Source organism: Myodes glareolus, chromosome 2, assembly GCF_982192425.1.
Source record: "Myodes glareolus chromosome 2, mMyoGla1.1, whole genome shotgun sequence".
NCBI lineage: Eukaryota > Metazoa > Chordata > Mammalia > Rodentia > Cricetidae > Myodes > Myodes glareolus.
This window is the reverse complement of record NC_142027.1, coordinates 67,950,035-67,971,745: the sequence shown is the minus strand read 5'-3', so window position 1 is coordinate 67,971,745 and position 21,711 is coordinate 67,950,035. Positions and strand designations below refer to the sequence as shown.

The 21,711-nt window shown below is 44.8% G+C and overlaps 1 protein-coding gene across 2 annotated transcripts in view; it reads left to right on the top strand.

The window, feature by feature from the left end:
* Nucleotides 1–12,423, top strand: part of Osbpl11 (oxysterol binding protein like 11) — a 60,099-nt gene extending 47,676 nt beyond the window's left edge. For both annotated transcript variants that reach the window (XM_048454092.3, XM_048454093.3), the window contains 3 exons: nucleotides 3,387–3,569; nucleotides 5,490–5,643; nucleotides 10,864–12,423. In XM_048454092.3, the coding sequence (XP_048310049.3) occupies nucleotides 3,387–3,569; nucleotides 5,490–5,643; nucleotides 10,864–10,926 (400 nt within the window). In that variant the 3' untranslated portion in view covers nucleotides 10,927–12,423. The remainder of the gene's footprint in view (nucleotides 1–3,386; nucleotides 3,570–5,489; nucleotides 5,644–10,863) is intronic.
* The last annotated feature ends 9,288 nt before the right edge of the window (nucleotides 12,424–21,711 follow it).

Below are 21,711 nucleotides of genomic sequence, written 5' to 3'. Positions count from 1 at the left end.
GTTTTCCTATAAACTCTTTATTTAAAAAATAATAACCATACAAGAATATACCAAGTCATGAATTTTCAGAGTGGAGGTCTTTACCTCACTGTGGCAGATCCCCAACATCCCAGAGAACTTTCTTTGGTTGTTAGTTTCTTTTCCTCCTCTCCTGGGCTAACTACTGCCACCCTCCCACTTTGGGTAACCACTCTCCTGATTTCTAATACCACACATTAGTTTTAAAGACACTATGTTGACTTTTATACCCTACTTATTTTGTTCAGTGCTAGGTTTTTAGAGATTTGTCCTTGTATGCTTGCAGGGTTTTTTTTCTCCTTATCAAGGCCTGTATCCCATTGTGTAACTATGCCACAACCGATACTTCATTCTTGTTTGTTTACTTTTGTTACGTGTGTGTTTGTGTGGATGCCTGTAAGCCACATGTATGCAGGTATCTATGGAAGCCAGAAGAGGGTGTCATATCCCCGGAACTGTGTCGGGGACCAGCCTCGACAAAAATACATCTCTCCAGGCAGGGTAAGGGCGTGGGGATTAGAAATACAGTAAAGAATATGAAGACCTGAATGAAAATAATAAAAGGGAGAAAGATATAGGATAGTATCAGGAGGGGATTTCTGTGAATACCAAAACTTTACCACCCATGTTTAATTTCCAACTGCTTAAAATACCCCTGACCCCAAAAGGTAGGAGTAAGACAAAAGACTGCCTTTACTGGGTACAAGGAAATGAACATACCAATTGAAAGTCACAGGCTACATTCATAGCTAAACATTCTGTTACTAGAACAAAACAAGTTACCAAGTCACGCCCACGCCCTAGACCAGAATACTCTGTAGGCAAACCACTCCCTGGGTAGAATCCCAAGTTATCTCCATAAAGGGGACTGGAACTTAGTTGGATCCTTAGACTTTTGTTTTAGGTAGGAACAAACAAACTACTTTCCTATTTCAGGAGCACGGGGTCTGGCAATTAGCCACACCTGATGACCATAACCTTGAGAGAGCAGAACAGATTTACTACTAGGTAGGACCTTTGTCTGAGTAGAAGCACAATAACCTTGAAGGAACTAGAAGCTAGTTCCTAGTCTCTGACCTTTGGTCAACATGGAAATAGGCCTTTTTGGGCCTCCACAGAACTGGAGTAACAGGCAACTATGAGCCCCCTCAATGTGGGTGCTGAGCACCAAAATGGTTCCCTTTTGAGAGCAGCAAGTGCCCTTCACCTCTGAGCCATCTCTTTAGCCTTTATAATGCATTTTAATTTTGACAGCTGTTTATATAGTTTCTAACTTTTGCCTATCACAAATAGTTCTTCTGGATATGGTTGGGGATATAGCTCCAAGGTAAAACATTTACCAGCATGCCCAAGGCCTGTGTCCTCCCTAACATCATACACTTCACCATTTGTGTATGGATACACAACGGCCCTGCTAGCAGACACTGGTTGAATGTAGATGTAGATGTGTATAGCACAGAGGACAGGCATGTCAGAGGTAGCCATGTTGACATGTACAATGAGTTAGATGAAAAGATAGTGTGGATGTTCTTAAATTAGACTAGAGAAGGGTAGAGCAGAACACAATTGTGTCCTTTAATTTTCATATGTTCTCTGACTGTCTTTATAGTATAGTGACCAAGTTAAGTAACCATGAAGAGATGGTCTGGTCTTTCATGTAAATGTATGCCAATATCACAGGCCTCTGTGGGTCCCAGGCAGGTGCGAGACAGATAGGCACACCATGCAGAGTGAGTTTGGATATAGTCTATTTAGTAAAAGGGAAAGGGGTGGGGGGCTTCAGTACGGCAGCAGCTGCCCTTCCAAAGAGAGACAGGGCAGAGAGAGCACTGACTGGAAGCAGAAGAAAGGATCACACTGGCATCAGTAGAAGGGGGGAGTGGGCGGAGCTTGCCTCTTAAAGGGACAGGACAGACTGTTACAGAGATAGCTCAGTGGTTAAGAGCACTTACTGCTCTTGCAGAGGACTCAGGTTCAGTTTCCAGCACCCTCATGGCAGCTCACAACCATATGTAATTCCAGTCCCAGGGGATCCAAGACCTTCTTTTGACCTCTGCAGGCACCAGACATGCAAATGGTAATCACACATATATGCAGACAAAACACCCATACACATAAAATAAATAAATCTAACAATTTTTTTGAGAAATAATGTAGTGACCCCTAAACAGACATTCTGTCTGACTTCTAAGGAGCCCTTCGCAATACTATTTTGTTTATTCAAATAGTTTGAAATACAATTTAAGAGTTCCCGCTCCTATAATCAAGTGGCCTTGTAGCTATATTCTTTGTGTTCAGTGAACCACAATTATCACTTACATCTGACTTGCATTTTGAATGTTTGTTCTTTACTCTAAACCATCATACCCCTTGGCTCCCAAGATCTGGCCCACGGACCCTTCGTTATTGGAGTCTCTACCCACCTGCTTTGAGCTCTGGTTTGGCAGCTCACTTCCTTCCTTCCTGGTTTCCTGCCTTGTATACACACAGCAAATGCTACCTCATTCTTTGTGATGCTTTGGGTCTCCCAAGTTTTCTTTTGAACCCAAATAAGTCACAGGCTCTAGACAGTCATTAGACCTTAACCTTTAACCTGCCTGCTGTTCCCTGAGTTTTGAACTTATCTCAACTTTTTTTCTGCAGGAAGCACACACTTCATTAAACGTTTGAGCCATTTTTCTTTGTGCCTTCCACCTAAGCTGCATCAGCACCACTGTCTGTTGGCGTCCAGGAACATGTTACTACTTTATATGAACTCCATCCATATGCTTTCATAGATCGCTACACCTCACTTTTCTGTTTTAGCCAGTGAACTTAAAATTTTAATTGTATTTCATATTTTTCTAACTATTAATGACTTATTCAAGTTTTGTATTGAATTTAAAATTGTGATTTTTGGGCTAGGCATGGTCGCTCACACCTTCTATCCCAGTGCTTGGGAGGCAGAGGCAGGTGGACCTCTGTGAGTTTGAGGCCAGCCTGGTCTATAGAACAAGTTCCAGGACAGCCAGAGCTACATGGAGAAACTGTTTAGAGGAAACAAAATCACAAATTAATAAATATGGGTGGTTGATCTCTAGAACTTCAGATGTTTGGGGTAGATGGGCCAGTGAGAGAGAGCTAGATTATAGTGCTGTCACATTTGTATATTGTAATAAACATGTTAGACGGGATTTTCCGTTTATGCTAATGAAGTCCAGTCTGATGGCTGTTACTCTTTCTGAAGACTAAATCTGATGCAGCTGAACAGCCCTAGGGATCCGGAACAGGATTGGTCTTCACTGGTCTAGGGACTGGCAGTTGAAATGTGCTCTGTAGCTAATTTAAAGTTGCAAATTCTGAGAACCCCTTTGCTTCCCCTGCTGTAGCGTCACAGCTGAAGTGAAGCACAACGTTTCCAACACCGTGGTGTGCAGAGTGCAGGGGGAGTGGAACAGTGTTCTGGAGTTCACCTACAGCAGCGGGGAGACCAAGTGCGTGGACCTGACTAAGCTGGCTGTGACGAAGAAGAGAGTGAGGCCTCTGGAGAAGCAGGATCCCTTTGAGTCCAGGTGTGTCACCCTCCTGCCTGGTCAGGAGCTCGGGGCTCTGGAGACTAGCTGAGCCCCTTCACTAAGTTATTGCAGTTTATATCAGCTTTGCCATCTGTTAAATGAAAGTGTCGGTCTGATTTATTTATCTTTAAAAGCCAGCTATGACATTTTATGTATGAAAAATAATTGACAAGTTTTTGTCTCCTACATTAAAACTAACCTTGAAAACTACCAGTTAGTTACCTGGCTGGTGAGATGGTTCTGAGGGTAAAGGTACTTGCCTTACATGGCTGACAGTGTAAATTTGATCCTCAGAACTCATGTAGAAGGTGGAAGGAAAGCACTAACCCCACAAGGTTGTCCCTCTGACCCCACAGCACACTGCAGCTCCCTCCGCTAATAACAGATTTCACAGGCAAACTAGCGCTGGCCAGGTTTTCACATAATATCAAAGATCTGAATTGCTTGAACTTCTCATTTACAAGCAATATGGTGGTGGCGCACACCTTTAATCCCAGTGCTCAGAAGGCACAGGCAAACCTTTCGGAGTTCAAGGTCAGTCTGGTCTACAGAGCTAGTTCCAGGACAGCCAGGACTACAAAAAAAAGAAATTAGTTTGACTAGTTATCAATTTATTGGCAGTTAATAGTAGTACCTTTCCTCCTGTGGGGTATATAGTGATGCCCCAGACTCATTCTTTTTTCTTTCTTTCTTTTTTTGTTTTGTTTTTCAAGACAGGGTTTTTCTGTGTAGCCTTGGCTGTGCTGAATGAAGCTCACTCTGTAGATCAGGCTGGCCTCGAACTCACAGAGATTCACCTGCCTCTGCCTCCCAAGTGCTGGGATTATAGGCGTGCACCATCACTTCCCAGTTTCTTTTCTTCCTTTTTTTTTAAATATTCATGTGCATTGGGCGTCTTCTTTGCATGAGGGTTTTGAGTACCATGGAACTGGAGTTACAGACAGTTGTGAGCTGCTGTGTGGGTTCTGGGAATTGAACCCGGGTCCTCTGAAAAAGCAGCTAGTGCTCTTTACCCCTGAGCCGTCATTCCAGCCCCAAGACTTATTCTTTATACTGTAATTTTCCCTCCCCATGGTCAGTGTGATTAAAAGTTTAATTATATTCAACCATCTTTTGGTTTTATTTTATTTTATTTTTTTTTAGAAACCTTCCTCTTTCAGTCTCTCCATACCCCCCAGTGTCTGTCCCTATACTCTATGCTCTAATAGGGATGAAGCTTTTGTGGCTGTAATTTATAGTTCCCAGTGACCAATATGCTACTCATATATCAGTCTCAAATTAATGAAGAATTAGCCATTTCTGTCTTTCACAAAGCATTTTTTTAAATATCTTTTCTATTGGATTATTTGTCTTTTCTTTGTGCTGTGGGGGTTGTACCTTAGGCTAGCCATGAACTCTCTATACAGCCTAGGATAACCTTGAATTCATTCTCCTGCTTCTGCCTCCTAAGCACTAGGATTACAGGACGCCCTACCATGCCTGGTGTTATGTGGAGCTGGGGACTGAAGGCACCACCACATGTGTGGGCAAGCCATATCTCAACCTCCTACATTTCTGTCTTGTAAAGATATCTCATGTTATTTGTTCATTTCTGAAAGTTTCCTAAAAACAGAATAGCTGTGTTTAGGAAACTTGAGAAAATGCTTCTTAGTTGAGCTTCTCAATGTAAAACCCATCACAGTTGCGGCAATCTGGGCATCACAACAGGGGCCCGGTCTGTGCTCTCAAACTCAGAGCTGCGAAATGATTTAGAAAAATGTAAATGTTAGAAATTATTTGGGCGGGGGCATGCTGGGAAGAGAGTTGGAAGGGGAAGCTGCTAAAAAGAATTACTAAAAAGAAGAAAAAAATTATTGTGACTTTTAAATTATCCTCTTTTAAAAGAATATTTGTGAAATAGGCCATTTTTAATTTTAGACGATTATGGAAAGATGTAACAGACTCTCTGAGGGAATCTGAAATTGACAAGGCCACGGAGCACAAGCGTGCCTTGGAGGAACGGCAGAGAGCTGAAGAGAGACATCGGACTGAAACAGGCACACCCTGGACAACCAAGTATTTTATTAGAGAGGTAAGTTCTGCATGCATTCCTGTGGGACTCTGGCTTACCGGTTTATTGTTGCGTCGCTAGCTGCTGTACAACTTTATTTTCAAAGTAGTCTAGCTAGGGGCTGGGGAGATGGCCGGACAGTAAAGCCCTTGCTGTAGAAGTGTGAGAACCTGAGTTTAGATCCCCAGAACCCACACAAAAGGCTGTAATTCCAGTGCTGGGGAGGCAGAGACAGAGTGAATCAGAGAGCTCCAGCGTCAGTGAGAGACCCTGCCTCAAAAAATAAAGTAGTCAGCAGCAAGGTGACTCAGTGGGTAAGGCACTTGCCACCAAGCCCAATGATCTGAGTTTGATTGCTAGGATCTACATGGTAGAAGAAGAGACCTGACTCCCCCAAGTTGACCTCCACACATATACCCAACTTTGAAATCTAGCCTCCACCCTCGTGTACGTAGCACACACGCATGCACACACATGTACACTCACACACTGTCTAGCTTAATTGGGAACTTTCTCATGCACTTTTCACAATTTGTTCAAGTAATAAAGCTTTTCCAGAGATCAGATAAAATATATTGGAGACTAAAGTGGGCACAGATCAAATGCTGACCTAATGCTGAGCAGCAGGAGAGAAGTAGGATAAGCTGACGTCCTCGGCTCTGTTCAGTTCTAGCATCGCATTTTAACAGACAGAAGAAATTTCATTGGCCATGTGGAGGTTAGTGTAGGGTGTTTAGCATAGAGAAGGAAAATCAGAGGTGTTTTATAAGTTTCTTCACAGTAAATGGAGCTTGCTACATAGAAATTTTTTATCAAAGACTGAAAGAATATCTTATTCTTATTTGTTTGGCATTTTGAAAACTCTGGGTTTGGTCACCAGAACCAAAAGTTCAAGTACTTAGCAAGCGCCCAAATTACCACCAAGCAAGTCTTGGAAATAACATCAGAAGATACTGTATAACAATCAGAAACACAGAGTCAAAACATAGCAGTGTGTTGCTGGCCTGCTGCAACATGTAAAACCCATGGCTTTCGTAGATCTTGAGCCACTGACTTGCAGTGGAACTAAGTGATATTTAGATAGATTCCAGCTGCAGTCATCTAAAGTTTGCGTTGTTATTGGTGGTTCAGAGAAGGGTGGCTGGTAACTAGTACTGAGATCAAAAACACCTTGTCAGTAGTCTTCCTAAGAAAACTAATAATCCTCAGAAGAAGAAATCTGGAAAAGCCACCTCACTGTGATCTTTGCCCTCACAAACCCAGAATTCAGGGCTGGGTGGTGGTGGTACACGCCTTTAATCTCAGCACTCAGGAGGCAAAGGCAGGTGTATCTCTGTGAGTTCAGGGCCAGCCTGGTCTACACAGCTAGTTGCAGGACAGCCAGAGCTGTTAGACAGAAGAAACCCTGTCTTGGAAAACAAAAAGCAAAGCAATCCATAATTCAGAGTTTAACTCATTATTTAAGAGCATTTGCTACCCTTACAGATGACCTGGGATCAGTTCTCAGTAACTCCTGTTGCAGGTTACCGTCAAACACCTGCACACACACAGTACACATAAACTCACCTAGGCACAGATATATACACATAGAGACTGTGAGGTAACTCAGTGGGAAATGGTGCTTGCCGCATGCTGCTGACTAAGTTTGACTCTGGGGCATGTGGAAAGAGAAACAGCTCCCGAAGTTGTCCTCTGACCTCCATGTGTGTCTTGTTGTACCCATGCCTGGACACTTGCACATGCACACACAGTAATAACGGTTTTTAATCCATAATCCATTTTAATAGCGTCTGTACCTTTTCTAATCTTTTACCAACTTTTTCTTGATAGGAATAACAAAGAGAACATTTTTACATACCCCCCCTTTTTTTTCCTGGTGGACAGACTTCACATGTGCCAATATGGAGGTAGGAGAAGACTGTGACTGAAATTGATTCTTTCCTTTTACCATGTTGGAAGGTTGCCAGGTTAAGTGGCAAGTGCCTTTACTCTCTCTCACCAGTCCCCACCTGTTTTTTCATTATTTATTTATCTATTATTTGTTTTTGGTTTTTTCAAAGCAGGGTTTCTCTGTACAACAGCTCTGGCTGTCCTGGAACTCACTTTGTAGACCAGGCTGTCCTTGAACTTGGAGATTTGTGTACTTTTGCCTCCCAAGTGCTGGGATTAAAGGCGCGCCCAGCTCCATCTCTATATTTTTATATGAACAAATAAACAATTGTAATTGCTATTCAGAATTACACCCAGGTAACCTTGGGTTAAAGAAACAGGTATGACAGGAACAGCTCTGTCTGTTGTTGAAACTAGCTCTGGACTTCATGGGAGCGCCGCTTGTCATATGTCCCATTAACAAGATTTGAAGGGTAGCCCTGTTTCATTCCTTCATTTTTCTTCCCTTTCTTTTTTGAGACAGGGTTTCACTGTGTACCCTACCTGGCCTGGAACTCTATATCAACCAGGTTAGCCTAGAACTCACAGAGGTCGGCCTGCCTCTGCCTCTGTCTCCCAGCTACTTGGTTTAAAGCATGTGCTACCACATCCAGTAGCACCCTGACATTCTTGCTACTAGCAGGACATGTGTCTTAGGTTCTGTTGCTGTGAAGAGACACCATAACCACAGCAAACTCTTCTAGAGGAAAGCATTTCATTGTGGCTGCTTACAGTGCAGAGGTTTTCATGGCAAGAAGTATGGCAGCCTGCAGGCAGATATGGTGCTACAGAGGTAGCTGAGATTTCTGCAACCAGATCCAAAGGCAGCACGAAGAGAGCAACACTGGGCCTGGCTTGAGCTTCTGAAACCTCAAACCCACCCCCAGTGACACACTTTCTCCCCAACCTGCTCCAGCAAGGCCACACCTCCTAATAGTGTCATGCCCTATGAGCTTCTAACAACCACAAGTAAACATCTCATTTATAATTTATATGAGATACTGAGAACCTACCTCTTTTCTTTTAAGATTTGTGTGTATGAGTGTTGATGTTCATGTGTACATGTGCACATATGTGCACATATGGTACATGAGGAAACCAGAAGAGGGTGTCAGATCTCCTTGACCTGGAGTTAGTTATGAACCACCCATGTGCGGTCTAGATACCAAACCTGGGTCCTCTGCAAGGACAGCAAGTGCTCTTCACTGTTAAACCCTCCGGCAGCCCCCTATCCCCACACACTGTGATGTCTACTGAAATAATGGGTTTGTTCCAGCCTAGATGTCCTTTCTAACTGCCCCTGGAATCAATCATAGTTTAGAAATGCCAGCTCAGATCTGGGTCCCTTTGTCCCTTTGCATGTGCTAGCCTTGACATAAGTGTAACAGACAGGGTGGAGATGTCTGCTGTTAATGCCTGCCCTTGCTCTGTGTGTGACTGGATGGTAATGTGAGAAGCACTGCGCGCGGCTGTGACGCAGATCAAACGTGGGGACTTGCTGAATTTAATCAGCAGGGAACCCTCAGTAAAGGGCTCCGAAGTGCCCCCACGATGGAGCACCAATTGATGGGCATGGTCGATCAGTAGTTAGAATTAACCAGACTAGCTTAATATAAAATATTTAGCTTTAATAAACAGAAGAAAGGGAACTTACAAAACCAGGATTCCAGTGATCCAGAAGTGCAGGGAACAAAAAAGGGCAGAGCTAAGCACACCTGGACTTTTATTTGTTTTGTGTGGCCCCAAGGGGACACACCCTAAGCAGAATGTGATTGGCTGAAGTTCCCCATCACGTGCTCATGCAGGCTCTTCACTGCAGGGATTCCTGGGGTGGCCTCCACCGCGCTTAGCAAAAATATTGTATGAGAACTTTTGCTTCTCACAACCTCCATTTCCTTTCCGCTAGACTCATCAGTCCTCCTACCTCAGTCGACAAGTGCTGGGATTATAGCTGTGTGCACCCACCAGGAGCTCAGAGCTTCTGGTTTTTGTCCATAGATTAAGGTGATTGGATAGCATATCATAAATTGATAAAATAAATATATAATATATAATAAATATATATAAATGATAAACTCTCATAAGATGATGAGAGCAGTGTAAGTGCTGAGATCTATAGGCCAGATGATTTCAGGAACAGCCTAGTGGTTGATATCTGGAGACATGAAGGGAGATCCCATTATAAACAGTCGTAGTCAAAGACAAAGAGTAAACTCAGTTCTGCATTTGATGTTAACAAGTAGGGACTTCTAGACTTAAGGCAGTGGAAAGAATGGGTGAAATGAGCCTGGTGGTGGTGCACACCTTTAATCCCAGCACTCGGGAGGTAGGGGCAGGTGGATCTCTGTGAGTTCCAGGCCAGTCTGGTCTACAGGGCAAATTCCAGGACAGGCTCCAAAGCTACAGAGAAACTCTGTCTGGGAGTGGGGGCGGGGTGGGTGAAATGACTCACAGAGAGGGGTTATTAAGTTTGGTAGATTCGCATTGTGGTCCTCAGGATTTGTTGTTTAAGCAGTGCCCTGTGATGGAAGACAAGGCTTATGAAGACAGTCCTGACTGTTGCGGTTCAATTATGAACAGATTGAAGGAGACGTAGGGATAGAGGCAGAACTGCAGCCTGAGTTTCCCAGTCCTCTGAACCCAGGCTGCAGTCCTCATTATCCTGACCTGCTGCCACTTCCCGCTCTGTCTGCCGCAGTCTGCTTTTCTGCATCACTGCATAGCTCTTCCCTCCCTCTGCTCTCTGGTCTTCCCTTCATGAACATTTCCTTCTGCTTGCCTGCTACCTGTGTTCTGTGAGGCTTGGTCTGCAGCATCTTGGCAAATGGAAGAATTGCTACAGGTAACCTCTGCAGAATTACATGTGCAAGAGTCAGGAACAGTATTTCCACACAGCACAGTTCCTTTCCTTGCCTCTGACAGAATCCCTGACACTAAAGAGGCTGGGGGTGGGGATTCAGGGCTGGAGTCTGTTTTGGTGTCAGGCAGGGGCCTGCTGGGAGCCCAGGAAGGCTGGTTGTGTCACCTTGGCAATCAGGTCAATAGGAAGCAGAGCTGGACAAAATCCCCACAGTCCCAAGCCACCCAGCAGCCCACTGCCTCCAGTGAGACCTTACTTCTAAAAGGTTCCTCAACCTCAACACACCATCAACCTGTGGGGGAACCATTCACATTCAAACCGTGGTGTCCCCCTAAGCTGCAGACATGGTCTGGTGTTGTATCCGGGATCCCCATTTTGCTGTTGCTCCTGGCTAGGTTTCTGTCTGGAGATGCTGGCAGGCTGCTGCTTTAATCCCTTTTTACTTGTTTCAGGGAGATGGCTGGGTTTATCACAAACCCCTTTGGAAAGTAATTCCATCACAACCAGCAGAGTGACACATGCTTTCTAAGACTGGACCAAATGAGGTTCTCCTCTGTGTCCCCCAAGCCCTCTCAGACGGAGTCATTGCACTGAGTGACCTGCCTCCTAATTGCACAGCCTGAAACTAGCTGAACACGAATGTACCTACTCGAGCGCATCACCCTGCAGCAAGACCAAAGTGTTACGGACACGTGATGGGCCTCTCGGCAGCCTGTTCACCACCGTGAGCAATACCATCTTAGAGCCTTCCACCCCACCAGTACGTGTGTCATCTTTTATCTGCTCGAGCCCCTGGTTTGTGCGGGGCGACAGATGACAGCAGTGAGAACTCAGCGACTTTGGTTCCTTTGTAGTGAAAAGTCAGGTCTCTTGCAGAGTGTTTGCTTTCTGTCCGCACTGAAGTGCTCACTGCTCTTCCAGATCAAGAGGGAGACTAGCGGGACCTACAAGTGGATTGCGCCATTGTGCCTGAAGTCAGTGTTCACATCCCAAGGCCTCTTCCTTCGGAGGCTGTGCCTGCGCCCGATGAAGCCCATCACTTGCTCTGTTGGAACTCTCTTTTAAAAGGGTATTTATAATTAGAATTGTAACCATGGAGGAATTTTTTCTTCTGAGCATTTTAATATACTTGAAAACAACATTGACTTGAAAAATTTCAGAACATTTTTCAATACCTAGTTTTATTAAATATTACACTTAAGAGACAATTTTTTAAAATGTGTTCATGTCAATATGAGATTTTGGCCTTTCTCAAGAACTAAGGCATTAAAAAAAATAGCAAATATTAAAAAGCAAAGCTGTTACTTTTTCCGTACCTCTTCTCATTTGTAGGTTCATATTCAGTATTATGTGCTCTCCTGAGTAAGTTTGCTTTATCTGACCTCTGTTCACTCAAAAGTTAAAACTAAAGCCTGTTCATGTCTGTCAGTAATTCAATTATGTCTGTGACTGAGTGCACGTAAAGGAGGGTCTATTCCATTTCCAAGGAAACCTAAATGCCGAGGAAAGCATGAGATAGAGGCAGGAATGTGCACTCAGGTAGAAATTGGGTTTTTATTGTTATTTTAGTGGGGATGAAGAATTGCTGGCAGTGAACAGAGTAGTGCTAATTAATTATGGTTTCATTTGTTTGAGTGTTTGCTGAGCGCCCCCTCGTGGTGCTGGCCATTACTGCAAGCTCCCTTCACTGTCCCAGAGTGGTGCCTTACCCTGCTCCTGCCCGTGGTCTTCCAGCTGGTGTGCGGAAGGAGCGCACACCTGTCACTCAGCGGCCGTGCCAGGCGGCTGTGGCTGTGCTCTGAGAACCTCTCTCCTTAGAAGGGTTAAAAGGATGAAAACAGCAACAATGATTTTTTCAGCAAATTGTAAATTAAAAGATTGGTTTGTGTACAACCATTTTAATGATTTTCTTTTCATTTTTGCTGTGAAGTGCACTGAAAAAAAATCTCAAAAATGAGCTATAGTTCATGTGTTGGGAAAATTGAAAAATAATAAAAATAGAGAACAGCAAAGTTGTCGTCTGCTTTATGCGTGGAGAGAAATTTATATTTGTGATACATGTCCCCCTCCCCCACCCACCACTTGCAAAGGAAAAATTAGTTCTTTCCAGGGAAATCTCCCTAGGGAAACAAACCACATGCCTTTATTCCCAGCACTTGGGAGGCAGAGGCAGGTCTCCGAGTTCGAGACTAGCCTGGTCTACAGAGAGTTCCAGGACAGCCAGGGCTACACAGTAACCCTGTCTTGACAAAATAAATAAATAAACAAACAAAAGCAGAGACCACCTGCCTCTGCCTCCTGAGTTCTGGGATTAAAAACATGCACCACTATGCCTGCCTAGATTTAATAAGTTTTATTATTTTATTTTTATTTATGTATGCTTGTGAGCTGTCACATGGTTGTGGGGAATTGAACTCAGGACCTCTGGAAGAGCAGCCATTGCTCTTAACCACTGAGGCATTTCTCCAGCCCTGCTTGTGAGCCTGTGTGTACACATGTGGAAACCAGAAGAGGGTGTTGGATCTCCTGGAGCCAGAGTTACATGTGTTTGTGAGTCTTGGAAACCAAATCTCAGTCCTCTGGAAGAGGAGCAAGTGCTCTTAACCCCTGAGCCATCTCACCAGCACTAATATTTAATGAATTTTTTAAGGGTCACAATTTTTTAATTTTTTTTTAAATTTACTTTTATTTGTATTGGTGTTTTGTCTGCATGTATGTATGAGAGCATCAGAGACAGTTGTGAGCTGCCTGTGGGTGCTGGGAATTGAACCCAGGTCCTCTGAAAGAGCAGTCAGTGCTCTTAACCACTGAACCACCTCTCCAGCCCCCAAGGGTCACAATTTTAACTAGTAGTGTGTTGGGTGATGGTGGCACACATCTTTAATCCCAACACTCAGAAGACAAGTGGACCTCTGAGTTCAAGGCCAGCCTGGTCTACAAAGTGAGTTTCAGGATAGCTAGAGCTATTACACAGAAAAACCCTGACCAAAAAAAAAAAAAAAAAGTTAACTATTAATGTTCAGAAGCAAGAATGCCCAGAGCAGACTTTGGAAACCAATAAAAACCCCCTTCGTGTGTACATCACACACGTTCATCTGTCAGTTTCACCCTGCCTTTGGGTTTTTTATTGCCGTGAAAAGACATTATGGTCGCCATCACCACAACTCTTTGTTAGCTCTTTTGTTGTGCTTTTTCAAGGCAGGGTTCCTCTGTGTAGCTTTGAAGCCTGTCCTGGAACTCACTCTGTAGACCAGGGTGTCCTCGAAATCACAGAGATCCACCTGCCTCTGCCTCCACCACAACTCTTAAAACATTTAGTTGGGATGGCTTGCTTACAGTTTCAGAGTTCAGTTCATTACACGATGGGGAACATGGCATCATGCAGACAGATTGGGTGCTGCCTAAATCTTGACCAGAAGGCAGCAGGAAGTTGACAGAAAATCATACTCAGGGAAGCTTGAGCAAAAGAGATCTCAAAGCCCACCCCCATGGCAACACCACAAAACCACACCTCATAGTGCCACCCTATGAGATCATGAGGGCTGGTAGCATCCCTTTAGAGAACTCTAACATGACAGCTAAATAAAATAATAATACAGTTAACTTGGGTATGGGCATATGCTGCAGTCCCAGTACATATGGACTTAAACTCAAGTTTAAGGCCAGTCTGACAACTCAATTTTATCTCTGGTTCCTATGTGGTGGAAGGAGAGAGCCACTACTTCTGCAAGTCGTCCTCTGACCTCTGTGCACCAGTACAAGAAGCTGGACGCCTCCTGCTGGAGGGACCAGAGATGCAGCCCCAGGCTCACCTTGATGGTTGGGAAGCCTAGAGAGTGCTAGCAGTGATCTGTGATCCGCAGCAGCAGGGCCGTGCAGCCCCACCCACTATCTCTAGGCCTGACACCAGCCAAGCTGCACCCGTTGAACATGGACGAAGCTGCCTTAGTCACTGTTTTGTGAAGAGATACCATGACCAAGGCAACTCATAAAAGAAAGCATTTAATTGGGACTGGCTTACAGTTTCAAAGGTTTGTCATCATGGTGGGGAGCATGGGAGCACACAAGCAGGCACTGGAACTACATCCTAATCCATCCACAGAGAAGGAGGAAGGTGGAAGGGGCCTGGTGTGGGCTGTTGAAACCTCAGCTCCCCGCAGTGGCACTTCCTACAAGGCCACATCTCCTAATCGGTTTCAAATAAGTGCTATTCCCTGCTGCCTAAGCATTCAAATCTGCGCCCTCTGGGGGCCATTCTCATTCAAACAACCACGGTGGGCATGTGTGCAAATGAACACCTCTTCTCTGCTCTCCATTCTGCCCAGGCCCCATCTCACTGGATGATGATGCCCACATAAGAGTAGGTCTGCTCCCTTGGCTGACCCACGTGTCAGTCATCTCTGGAAATAATCTCACAAACAAATCAAAACACTTCTAGGCACATTTCAGGCCAGTAAATGATTCATCATTTAGTCAGATTCCCAGAAATCTAACGTGGGGGGAAAGGAAGAGAACCCCAGCTGAATGAAAGGGAAGACGGTTTTCATTTCCCAGAATGCATTGGTATAAATCTAGTTTCAAATATCATAGGTGTTGTCATTCATGATGCAGGTGACCCGAGACCGGTCCCACGAGGGGTGGTGGGTGACCCAAGGCCACGTGGGTCCCCTGGTGGGTGAGAGACAGACAGATAAGCCATGTAGAGAGAGCTTGGGTATAGAGTTTATGTTTTTGTTTTGTTTTTTAGTTTTTTGAGATAAGGTTTCTCTGTAGCTTTGGAGACTGTACTGGAACTAACTCTTGAAGGCCAGTCTGGCCTTGAACTCACAGAGATCTGCCTGCCTCTGCTTCACAAGTGCTGGGATTAAAGGCGTGGGCCACCACTACCCTGCGGGTGTAGAGTTTATTTAGTGTGTAACATGAGGGTCTGCTTCTTGGGATTTCTGTCCTGCCCAGTTCCCACAGCCAGTAAGTCCCAAAGAATCACACGGAGAGTCTGCATTAGATATAAACTGATTGGCCCATTAGCTCAGGCTTCGTATTAGCTCTTATAACTTACATTAGCCCATTATTCTAGTATATGTTAGCCACATGGCTCTGTACCTTTTTCCAGTGAGGCTGGTCACATCTTGCTTCTTCGGTGATCTGGGCAGGACTCGGAGGAATGGGCTTCCTCCTTCCTAGAATTCTCCTGTTCTCATTGCCCCGCCTCTATTCCTGTCTGGTTGACCCGCCTATACTTCCTGTCTGGCCAATCAGCATTTATTTAAAACATGATTGACAGAATACAGACAATTTCTCCTGCATCATTAGGGTGTATTGGGAACTGCATAAGAGTAAGGGGTTATGGGAGGGGAGGGGAGAGGAAAGGGGGGGACAGAAGAGAAGAAGGAGGAAGAAAGGGAAAAGAGAGAGGCAGAAGCTGCCTCCTCAGAGCTGCCTGGAGAGGAGGTAGGAGGAAGGGGGAGATTGGGAGTGGGCGGGGTACCCAGGTGACAGGCCAGGCCAGCAGATTTACTTTGACAACAATAGGTACCCTCCAGATTAAGAGGAAAATAAAAGCCAAACCCAAGCATGTTGCAGTAAGACTTTATAGAACTGAGTGGTAGATTCTGGGCTGGCAAAATGGCACAGGGGGGTGGGTGAGGGGTCACTGCTGCTAGGCCCCATGACACAAGTTCGATCCCTGGATCCCACGTAGTCAGGAGAAAACCGACTCCAGTAAGCTGTCCTCTGACCTCCATATATGTGCCAGGGCGCTTGTCTCCCCTAATAAAGAAGTGCATTTTTTTTTACAAAAAAAATTAAGATTTATTTATTTTATGTATGGAATTACTCTATCTGCATGTATGCCTGCACACCAGAAGAGGGCATCAGATCTCATAGGTGGTTGTGAGTCACCATGTAGTTGCTGGGAATTAAACTTAGGACCTCTGGAAGAGCAGCCAGTGCTCTTAACCTCTGAACCATCTCTCCAGCCCTCCCCCCTTTTTAAAAATATTTTTCAAGATTTATTAAGGAAAGCAGTTTTTTTTTTTTTAAAAAGGAAGTGATATCAAAAACAATGGTGTTACTCTTTTCCTTAAACTGACTGAAACCTAAAAGAAAACAAAAACAATCAATGCTGCCCTGGTTATTCAAGCAGACAGTGCATTTTATACAAGATTTAAAATATTCTCCCAGCTTTTATTTTCCTGGACTCTACTAAAATATACAATTCAATTAAAGTTAGGAAGACGCAAACTGGGACTGTGTGAGATCTGGAGCCAGTGAGGAAAGGGCATGGTAGTATCCCACCCGTACCCACAGCAGACGCGGCGGCATCACACCCGCACCCACAGCAGATGCGGAGGCATCCCACCCCCACTCACAGCGGATGCCAGTGAACCAGCTCCTCCGGAAGTGAGTTTTCTCTAGGGACCGCACTAACTGTCTTAGTTTAAGACAGTTCTTAAACTAAATCCCTCTTCCGTTTCAGTCACTGGTCTTCGTTCAGATTCGGCTCACAGTGTCTGAAGTCTTCTGCATCAGTTTCCGCGGGTTCATCATCTGATTTAGCTGTTGTTCCTAGGATGACTTCATCTCACGGGCAGCTTCCTGAGAATATACTTTGTGTTAGTGTGAAGGTTTCATCAGTATATACTGAAATAAGATTTATGCAGTTTTATAAAGTGTGTTTGTGTGTGTGTGTGTGTGTGTGTGTGTGTGTGTGTTTATGGGTGCAGGCATGCATGTGGATGAAGGCACGGGTTGACGGTATCTTAGTCAACCCCTTCAAGTCTCTTCTCCACCTCATTTTGTTTGTTTGTTTGTTTGTTTCGAGACAGGTGTCTCTGTGTAACAGCCCTGGCTGCCTCCTGAGTGCTGGGATTAAAGGCGTGTGCGCCACCACTTCCCGGCTCCACTCCACTTTTTAAAGATAATGTCGCTCATTTATCTTGGAGCTCACTGATTGACTAGACTGGTTTCGGAGATCCTCTTGTCTTCCCCTCGCCACCCCTTCCTAGAAATCTTTCACAGTCCTGAAAATTTGGAGTCTGAAATGAGCAGTCAACGGTAGTGCTCTCTCTAGTGGCCAAAAAGGAAATTACATCTTCTTTCTCTACAAAGACAATGAACCATAGATTTGTCACATAGGTTCTAAGAATGGGGATGTGGTCATATATTTTGGAAGAGGCCCCACCCTGAATGTGCCCCATAGTACAGACAGGATAGTCTGTATTTTTCAGTTTTAAAAATGAAATCAGCCGGGCCGTGATGGCGTACACCTTTAATCCCAGCCAGCCCTCGAGAGGCAGAGGCAGGAGATTCTCTGTGAGTTCGAGGCCAGCCTGGTCTACCGAGTGAGTTCCAGGACAGGCTTCAAAGCTACACAGAGAAACCCTGTCTCGAAAATAAAGAAAAAGAAAAGAAGTCAGTTTGATATCTTTTGAGAGGAAGCCTGGCTTATCTAACGCTGCAGAATTATGTTCCTACTTATCCATGTTGTGTGGAACAGTAGTTCACTCCCCTTGTGTGGCTAAGTTATATTTGACTCAGTACATTATGTCTCAGTCATAGTTTGATTATTCATTTACTTCTTGGTAGACATTTTTACTGCTTCCAGGTTGGTCCAAGTTATATAAAGTTTTTCTCTTGAATAAATATACTAGAGTGGAATTGTCAGTACATATCTTTATCTTTAACTTTTTAAGAAACTACAAAGAATTGTTCAAATTCACACTCCCACGGGGCATGCTAGCTTCCAGTGTGTCACATGGTTGATGAACTGTCTTTTTAAAAAGCTTTATTTTATTTTAGTGTATGTGTGCATGTGCGTGTGCGTGTGTGCAGGCGTCCACGGAAACCAGATGCATTGGATTCCCTTGTAGCTGCAGTAACAGGCAGTTGTGAGCCTCCTTCATTACGTGGGTGCTGGGACTCAAAACCAGGTCTTCTGCAGAAGCAGTTGAGGCCCTTAACTGCTCCCATCTCTGCAGCCACACACTGCCTCTCACGTTTATACAGTGGCAGATCCCTGTGGTGTTGATCTGCATGACTTTAATTGTGCTGGCTAGTTTTAGATCAACTTGACACAAGCTAGGGTCATCTGGCAAGAGGGAACCTTAACTGAGAACATGCCATCTTCAGATTGCTTTTTGGGTAAATCTGTGGGGCCTTGATTAACGTTTGATGTGGGAGGCCAGCTCACTGTGGGCGGTGCTACAGGTGGTTCCGGGCTGTATAAAGAAGCAAGTTGAGTAAGTCGCAGAGCGCAAACTAGTGTTTCTCCATAGTTCTTAAGTTCTTTTTTTTCCTCCCGAGACAGGGTTTCTCTGTAGCTTTGGAGCTCTTGTAGTACCAGGCTGGCTTCGAACTCACAGACATCTGCCTACCTCTGCCTCCCAAGTGCTGGATTAAAGGCATGCGCCACCACTGCCCTGCATTCTTCAGTTCTTGCCCTTACTTTCTTTTATTTTTATTTTTATTTTTATTTTTTTTCGAGACAGGGTTTCTCCGTAGTTTTTGGTGCCTGTACTGGAACTAGCTCTTGTAGACCAGGCTGGCCTCGAACTCACAGGGATTCGCCTGCCTCTGCCTCCCAAGTGCTGGGATTAAAGGCGTGCGCCACCACCGCCCGGCCCTTACTTTCTTTTATGTAGAATCAAACAACCTCTTTTCCCCCAAGTTGCTTTTGGTAATGGTATTTATCACAGCAATAGAAAGCAAATTATGACAGTAATGACATAGAACATCTGTTTAGAGAATTTTCACCTTGGGGTAGATGAAGTAACAATCCCTGGCACAGTTCAAATGAGAAACCAGAGTTAAATTTCACCAACATCCCCCCGCGGGGAACCATAAGTTTATTAGGGTACTTACAGAGCACGCACGTGTGTGTGTGTGTGTGTGTGTGTGTCCCCATCTCTGAAGCAGCTGAACTGGAAGCTGTGCCCAGTGTGGGTGAGGACTTCCCCCTGGATTCATAGATGAAACACCCTCCCCTAGAGTTCCCCAGTCTGTGCGCTCTCCCCAAGATCACAAAGACTTCTACAATTAGGATAAAATCGCAGGCGTCTGGCTGAGAGGTATGGCTAGATCCTCGGGGGTCTCACAACTCTCCCCCACCCTTCCTTTTATGAAGGAGCCAGTAGCAGACAAGAAGCCCAGATGAGATGACCTTTTCAGTAGGAGAAGCCGAACTCCTGAAGGTGACAGTGAAGGCTTGGAGGATGGTCTGTACCATATTGGGTGTGCTTGAGTGCTCATTACAGTGATGTGTTGGGAGCCACCTGGAGGCACAGGTGGTCCTGCAGTTTGGAGGTAGCCACGTGGGGCTGAGCACCCTTGCCTGCACCCTTGCTTGCACATGCTCAGTCCAGCAGAATGGCATTAACCAATCAGGACAGCATTCAAGCCTCTCCACCGTTTAAAAGCAGCTGCCTCGGGACTCTACTTCCTCTCTCTAAGCTTTCTCTTGTCCCTGCTCTATCTTCCCTTCCCCCAATTTTCCTCAACGGAATGCTCCAAATAAAGACGTGACCAGGGAAGGAATTCTCGTTTTTAGTGGCGTTCATTCCTGCCGGACAGGAAGCGCGCCGCAGTGATGGGATTTCTGAAGCTATTCCTTTGCCTTTAGAGAAACTGAACTTCCAGCAGACCAAGACAACCATATGCCTTGAGAGCTTTTAAGATTATGTACTCAACCTGCTGCCCTACTGTGTACTTGGCCTGTTTAAGTTTGACCTGCCTTTAAAAGAAGAATGTTGGGGCCAGAGAGATGGCTCAGGGGTCAATAGTATTTACTGTTCTTGCAGAAGACCCAAGTTCAGCTTCTAGAACCTACATAGCTCACAAACTGTAACTCTGACTCCGGGGGATCCGACACCCTCTTCTGAACTCCTCCAGCACCAGGCGTGCCTGTGGTACACAAACATATGTGCAGACAAAACATTCACATACTTTAGATAAATGAAGCTAAAAATTTTCTGAAAAAATAAAACTAAAAGAACCACATAACCAAATTTACTATGCCTTGGATTTCCTAACAAATTCCTAAAATAATACATAGTTTTAAGCGATGAGCTCTTCACGCCCCTGCCCAGAACAATGTTTGTGTGTGTGCTGTGGTAATCATTTGCCGAAGGCAGTCGATAGGTTGAAAGCAACCTTAAACAAAAAGTATCCCATTAATGTTGGAAGCAGCATCTGGACAGAGGTTGATTATATCTGTGAGTGTTGTTCCGGGTCAGCAGGAGACAATAAAGCAACCTCTTTGTCGCTCTGTAAGGATGTCTGTAGAGTCCCTCATTCCTTTCCCACTCTGTGTTTTCTATGCTATAAATACAGACTAATAAATAAAAAGCAAATACAGAACAAGCTGGGCATGCCTTTAAGATTTCTGTGAGTTTGAGGCTAGCTGGGTAAAAAACAAAAGCCCATGTCCCTGGCTCAGGGAGAGACCCTGCTTCATAGGAGTTAGCGGTGGCAGAGAGAACACCACTGCCCTCCCCTGGCCGCTACATAAGAGTGGGCACCTGTGCACAGGCACAGGCACGCTGTGGTGGTTCCAATGAGAATGGCCCCATGGGCTCACAGATTTGAATGCTTGGTCACTGGGGAACGGCACTGTTTGAAATGATTAGGAGGTGTGGCCTTGTCGAAGGAAGTGTGCCTTGAAGTTTCAAAAATCCATGCCAAGCCCATAGTTGCTCTCTTGGCCAGTGGGTGAGGGTGGAGCTCTCAGCGGCCTCTCCAGCACCAAGTCTGCCTGTGTGCCGCCATGCTCCCCTCCATGGTGATAATGAACTAAACCTCCGGAGCTATAAGCCAGCCCTCGGTTACATGCTTTCTTTTGTAAGAGTTGCCTTGGTCATGGTGTCTCTTCTCAGCAACAGAATACTGGCACACATACAGACAACATGCCAACAACACAGATACATACATATCAAGTAAGTAAATCTTTTTTTAAAAAAAAGTATGATTTAATTTATTTATCTTTTACTGGTATCCTGCAGTTTATTAAACTAATTACTTCAGGCAGGTTTTCTGTAGACTCCTATTTTCTACATAAACAATAATTGTCTGAAGAAATAGAGTAGTTTTACTCTCCTTATCCAATTTCATTTTTGGTTTTTCTTTTTTTCCAGTTTAATCTATTTATCTTTTATGTATGGGCACTCTGCATGTATACCTGCAGGCCAGAAGAGGGAACCAGATCCCATTACAGATGGTTGTGAGCCACCATGTGGGTCCTGGGAATTGAACTCAGGACCTCTGGAAGAGCAGCCAGTGCTCTTAACTACTGAGCCATCTCTCCA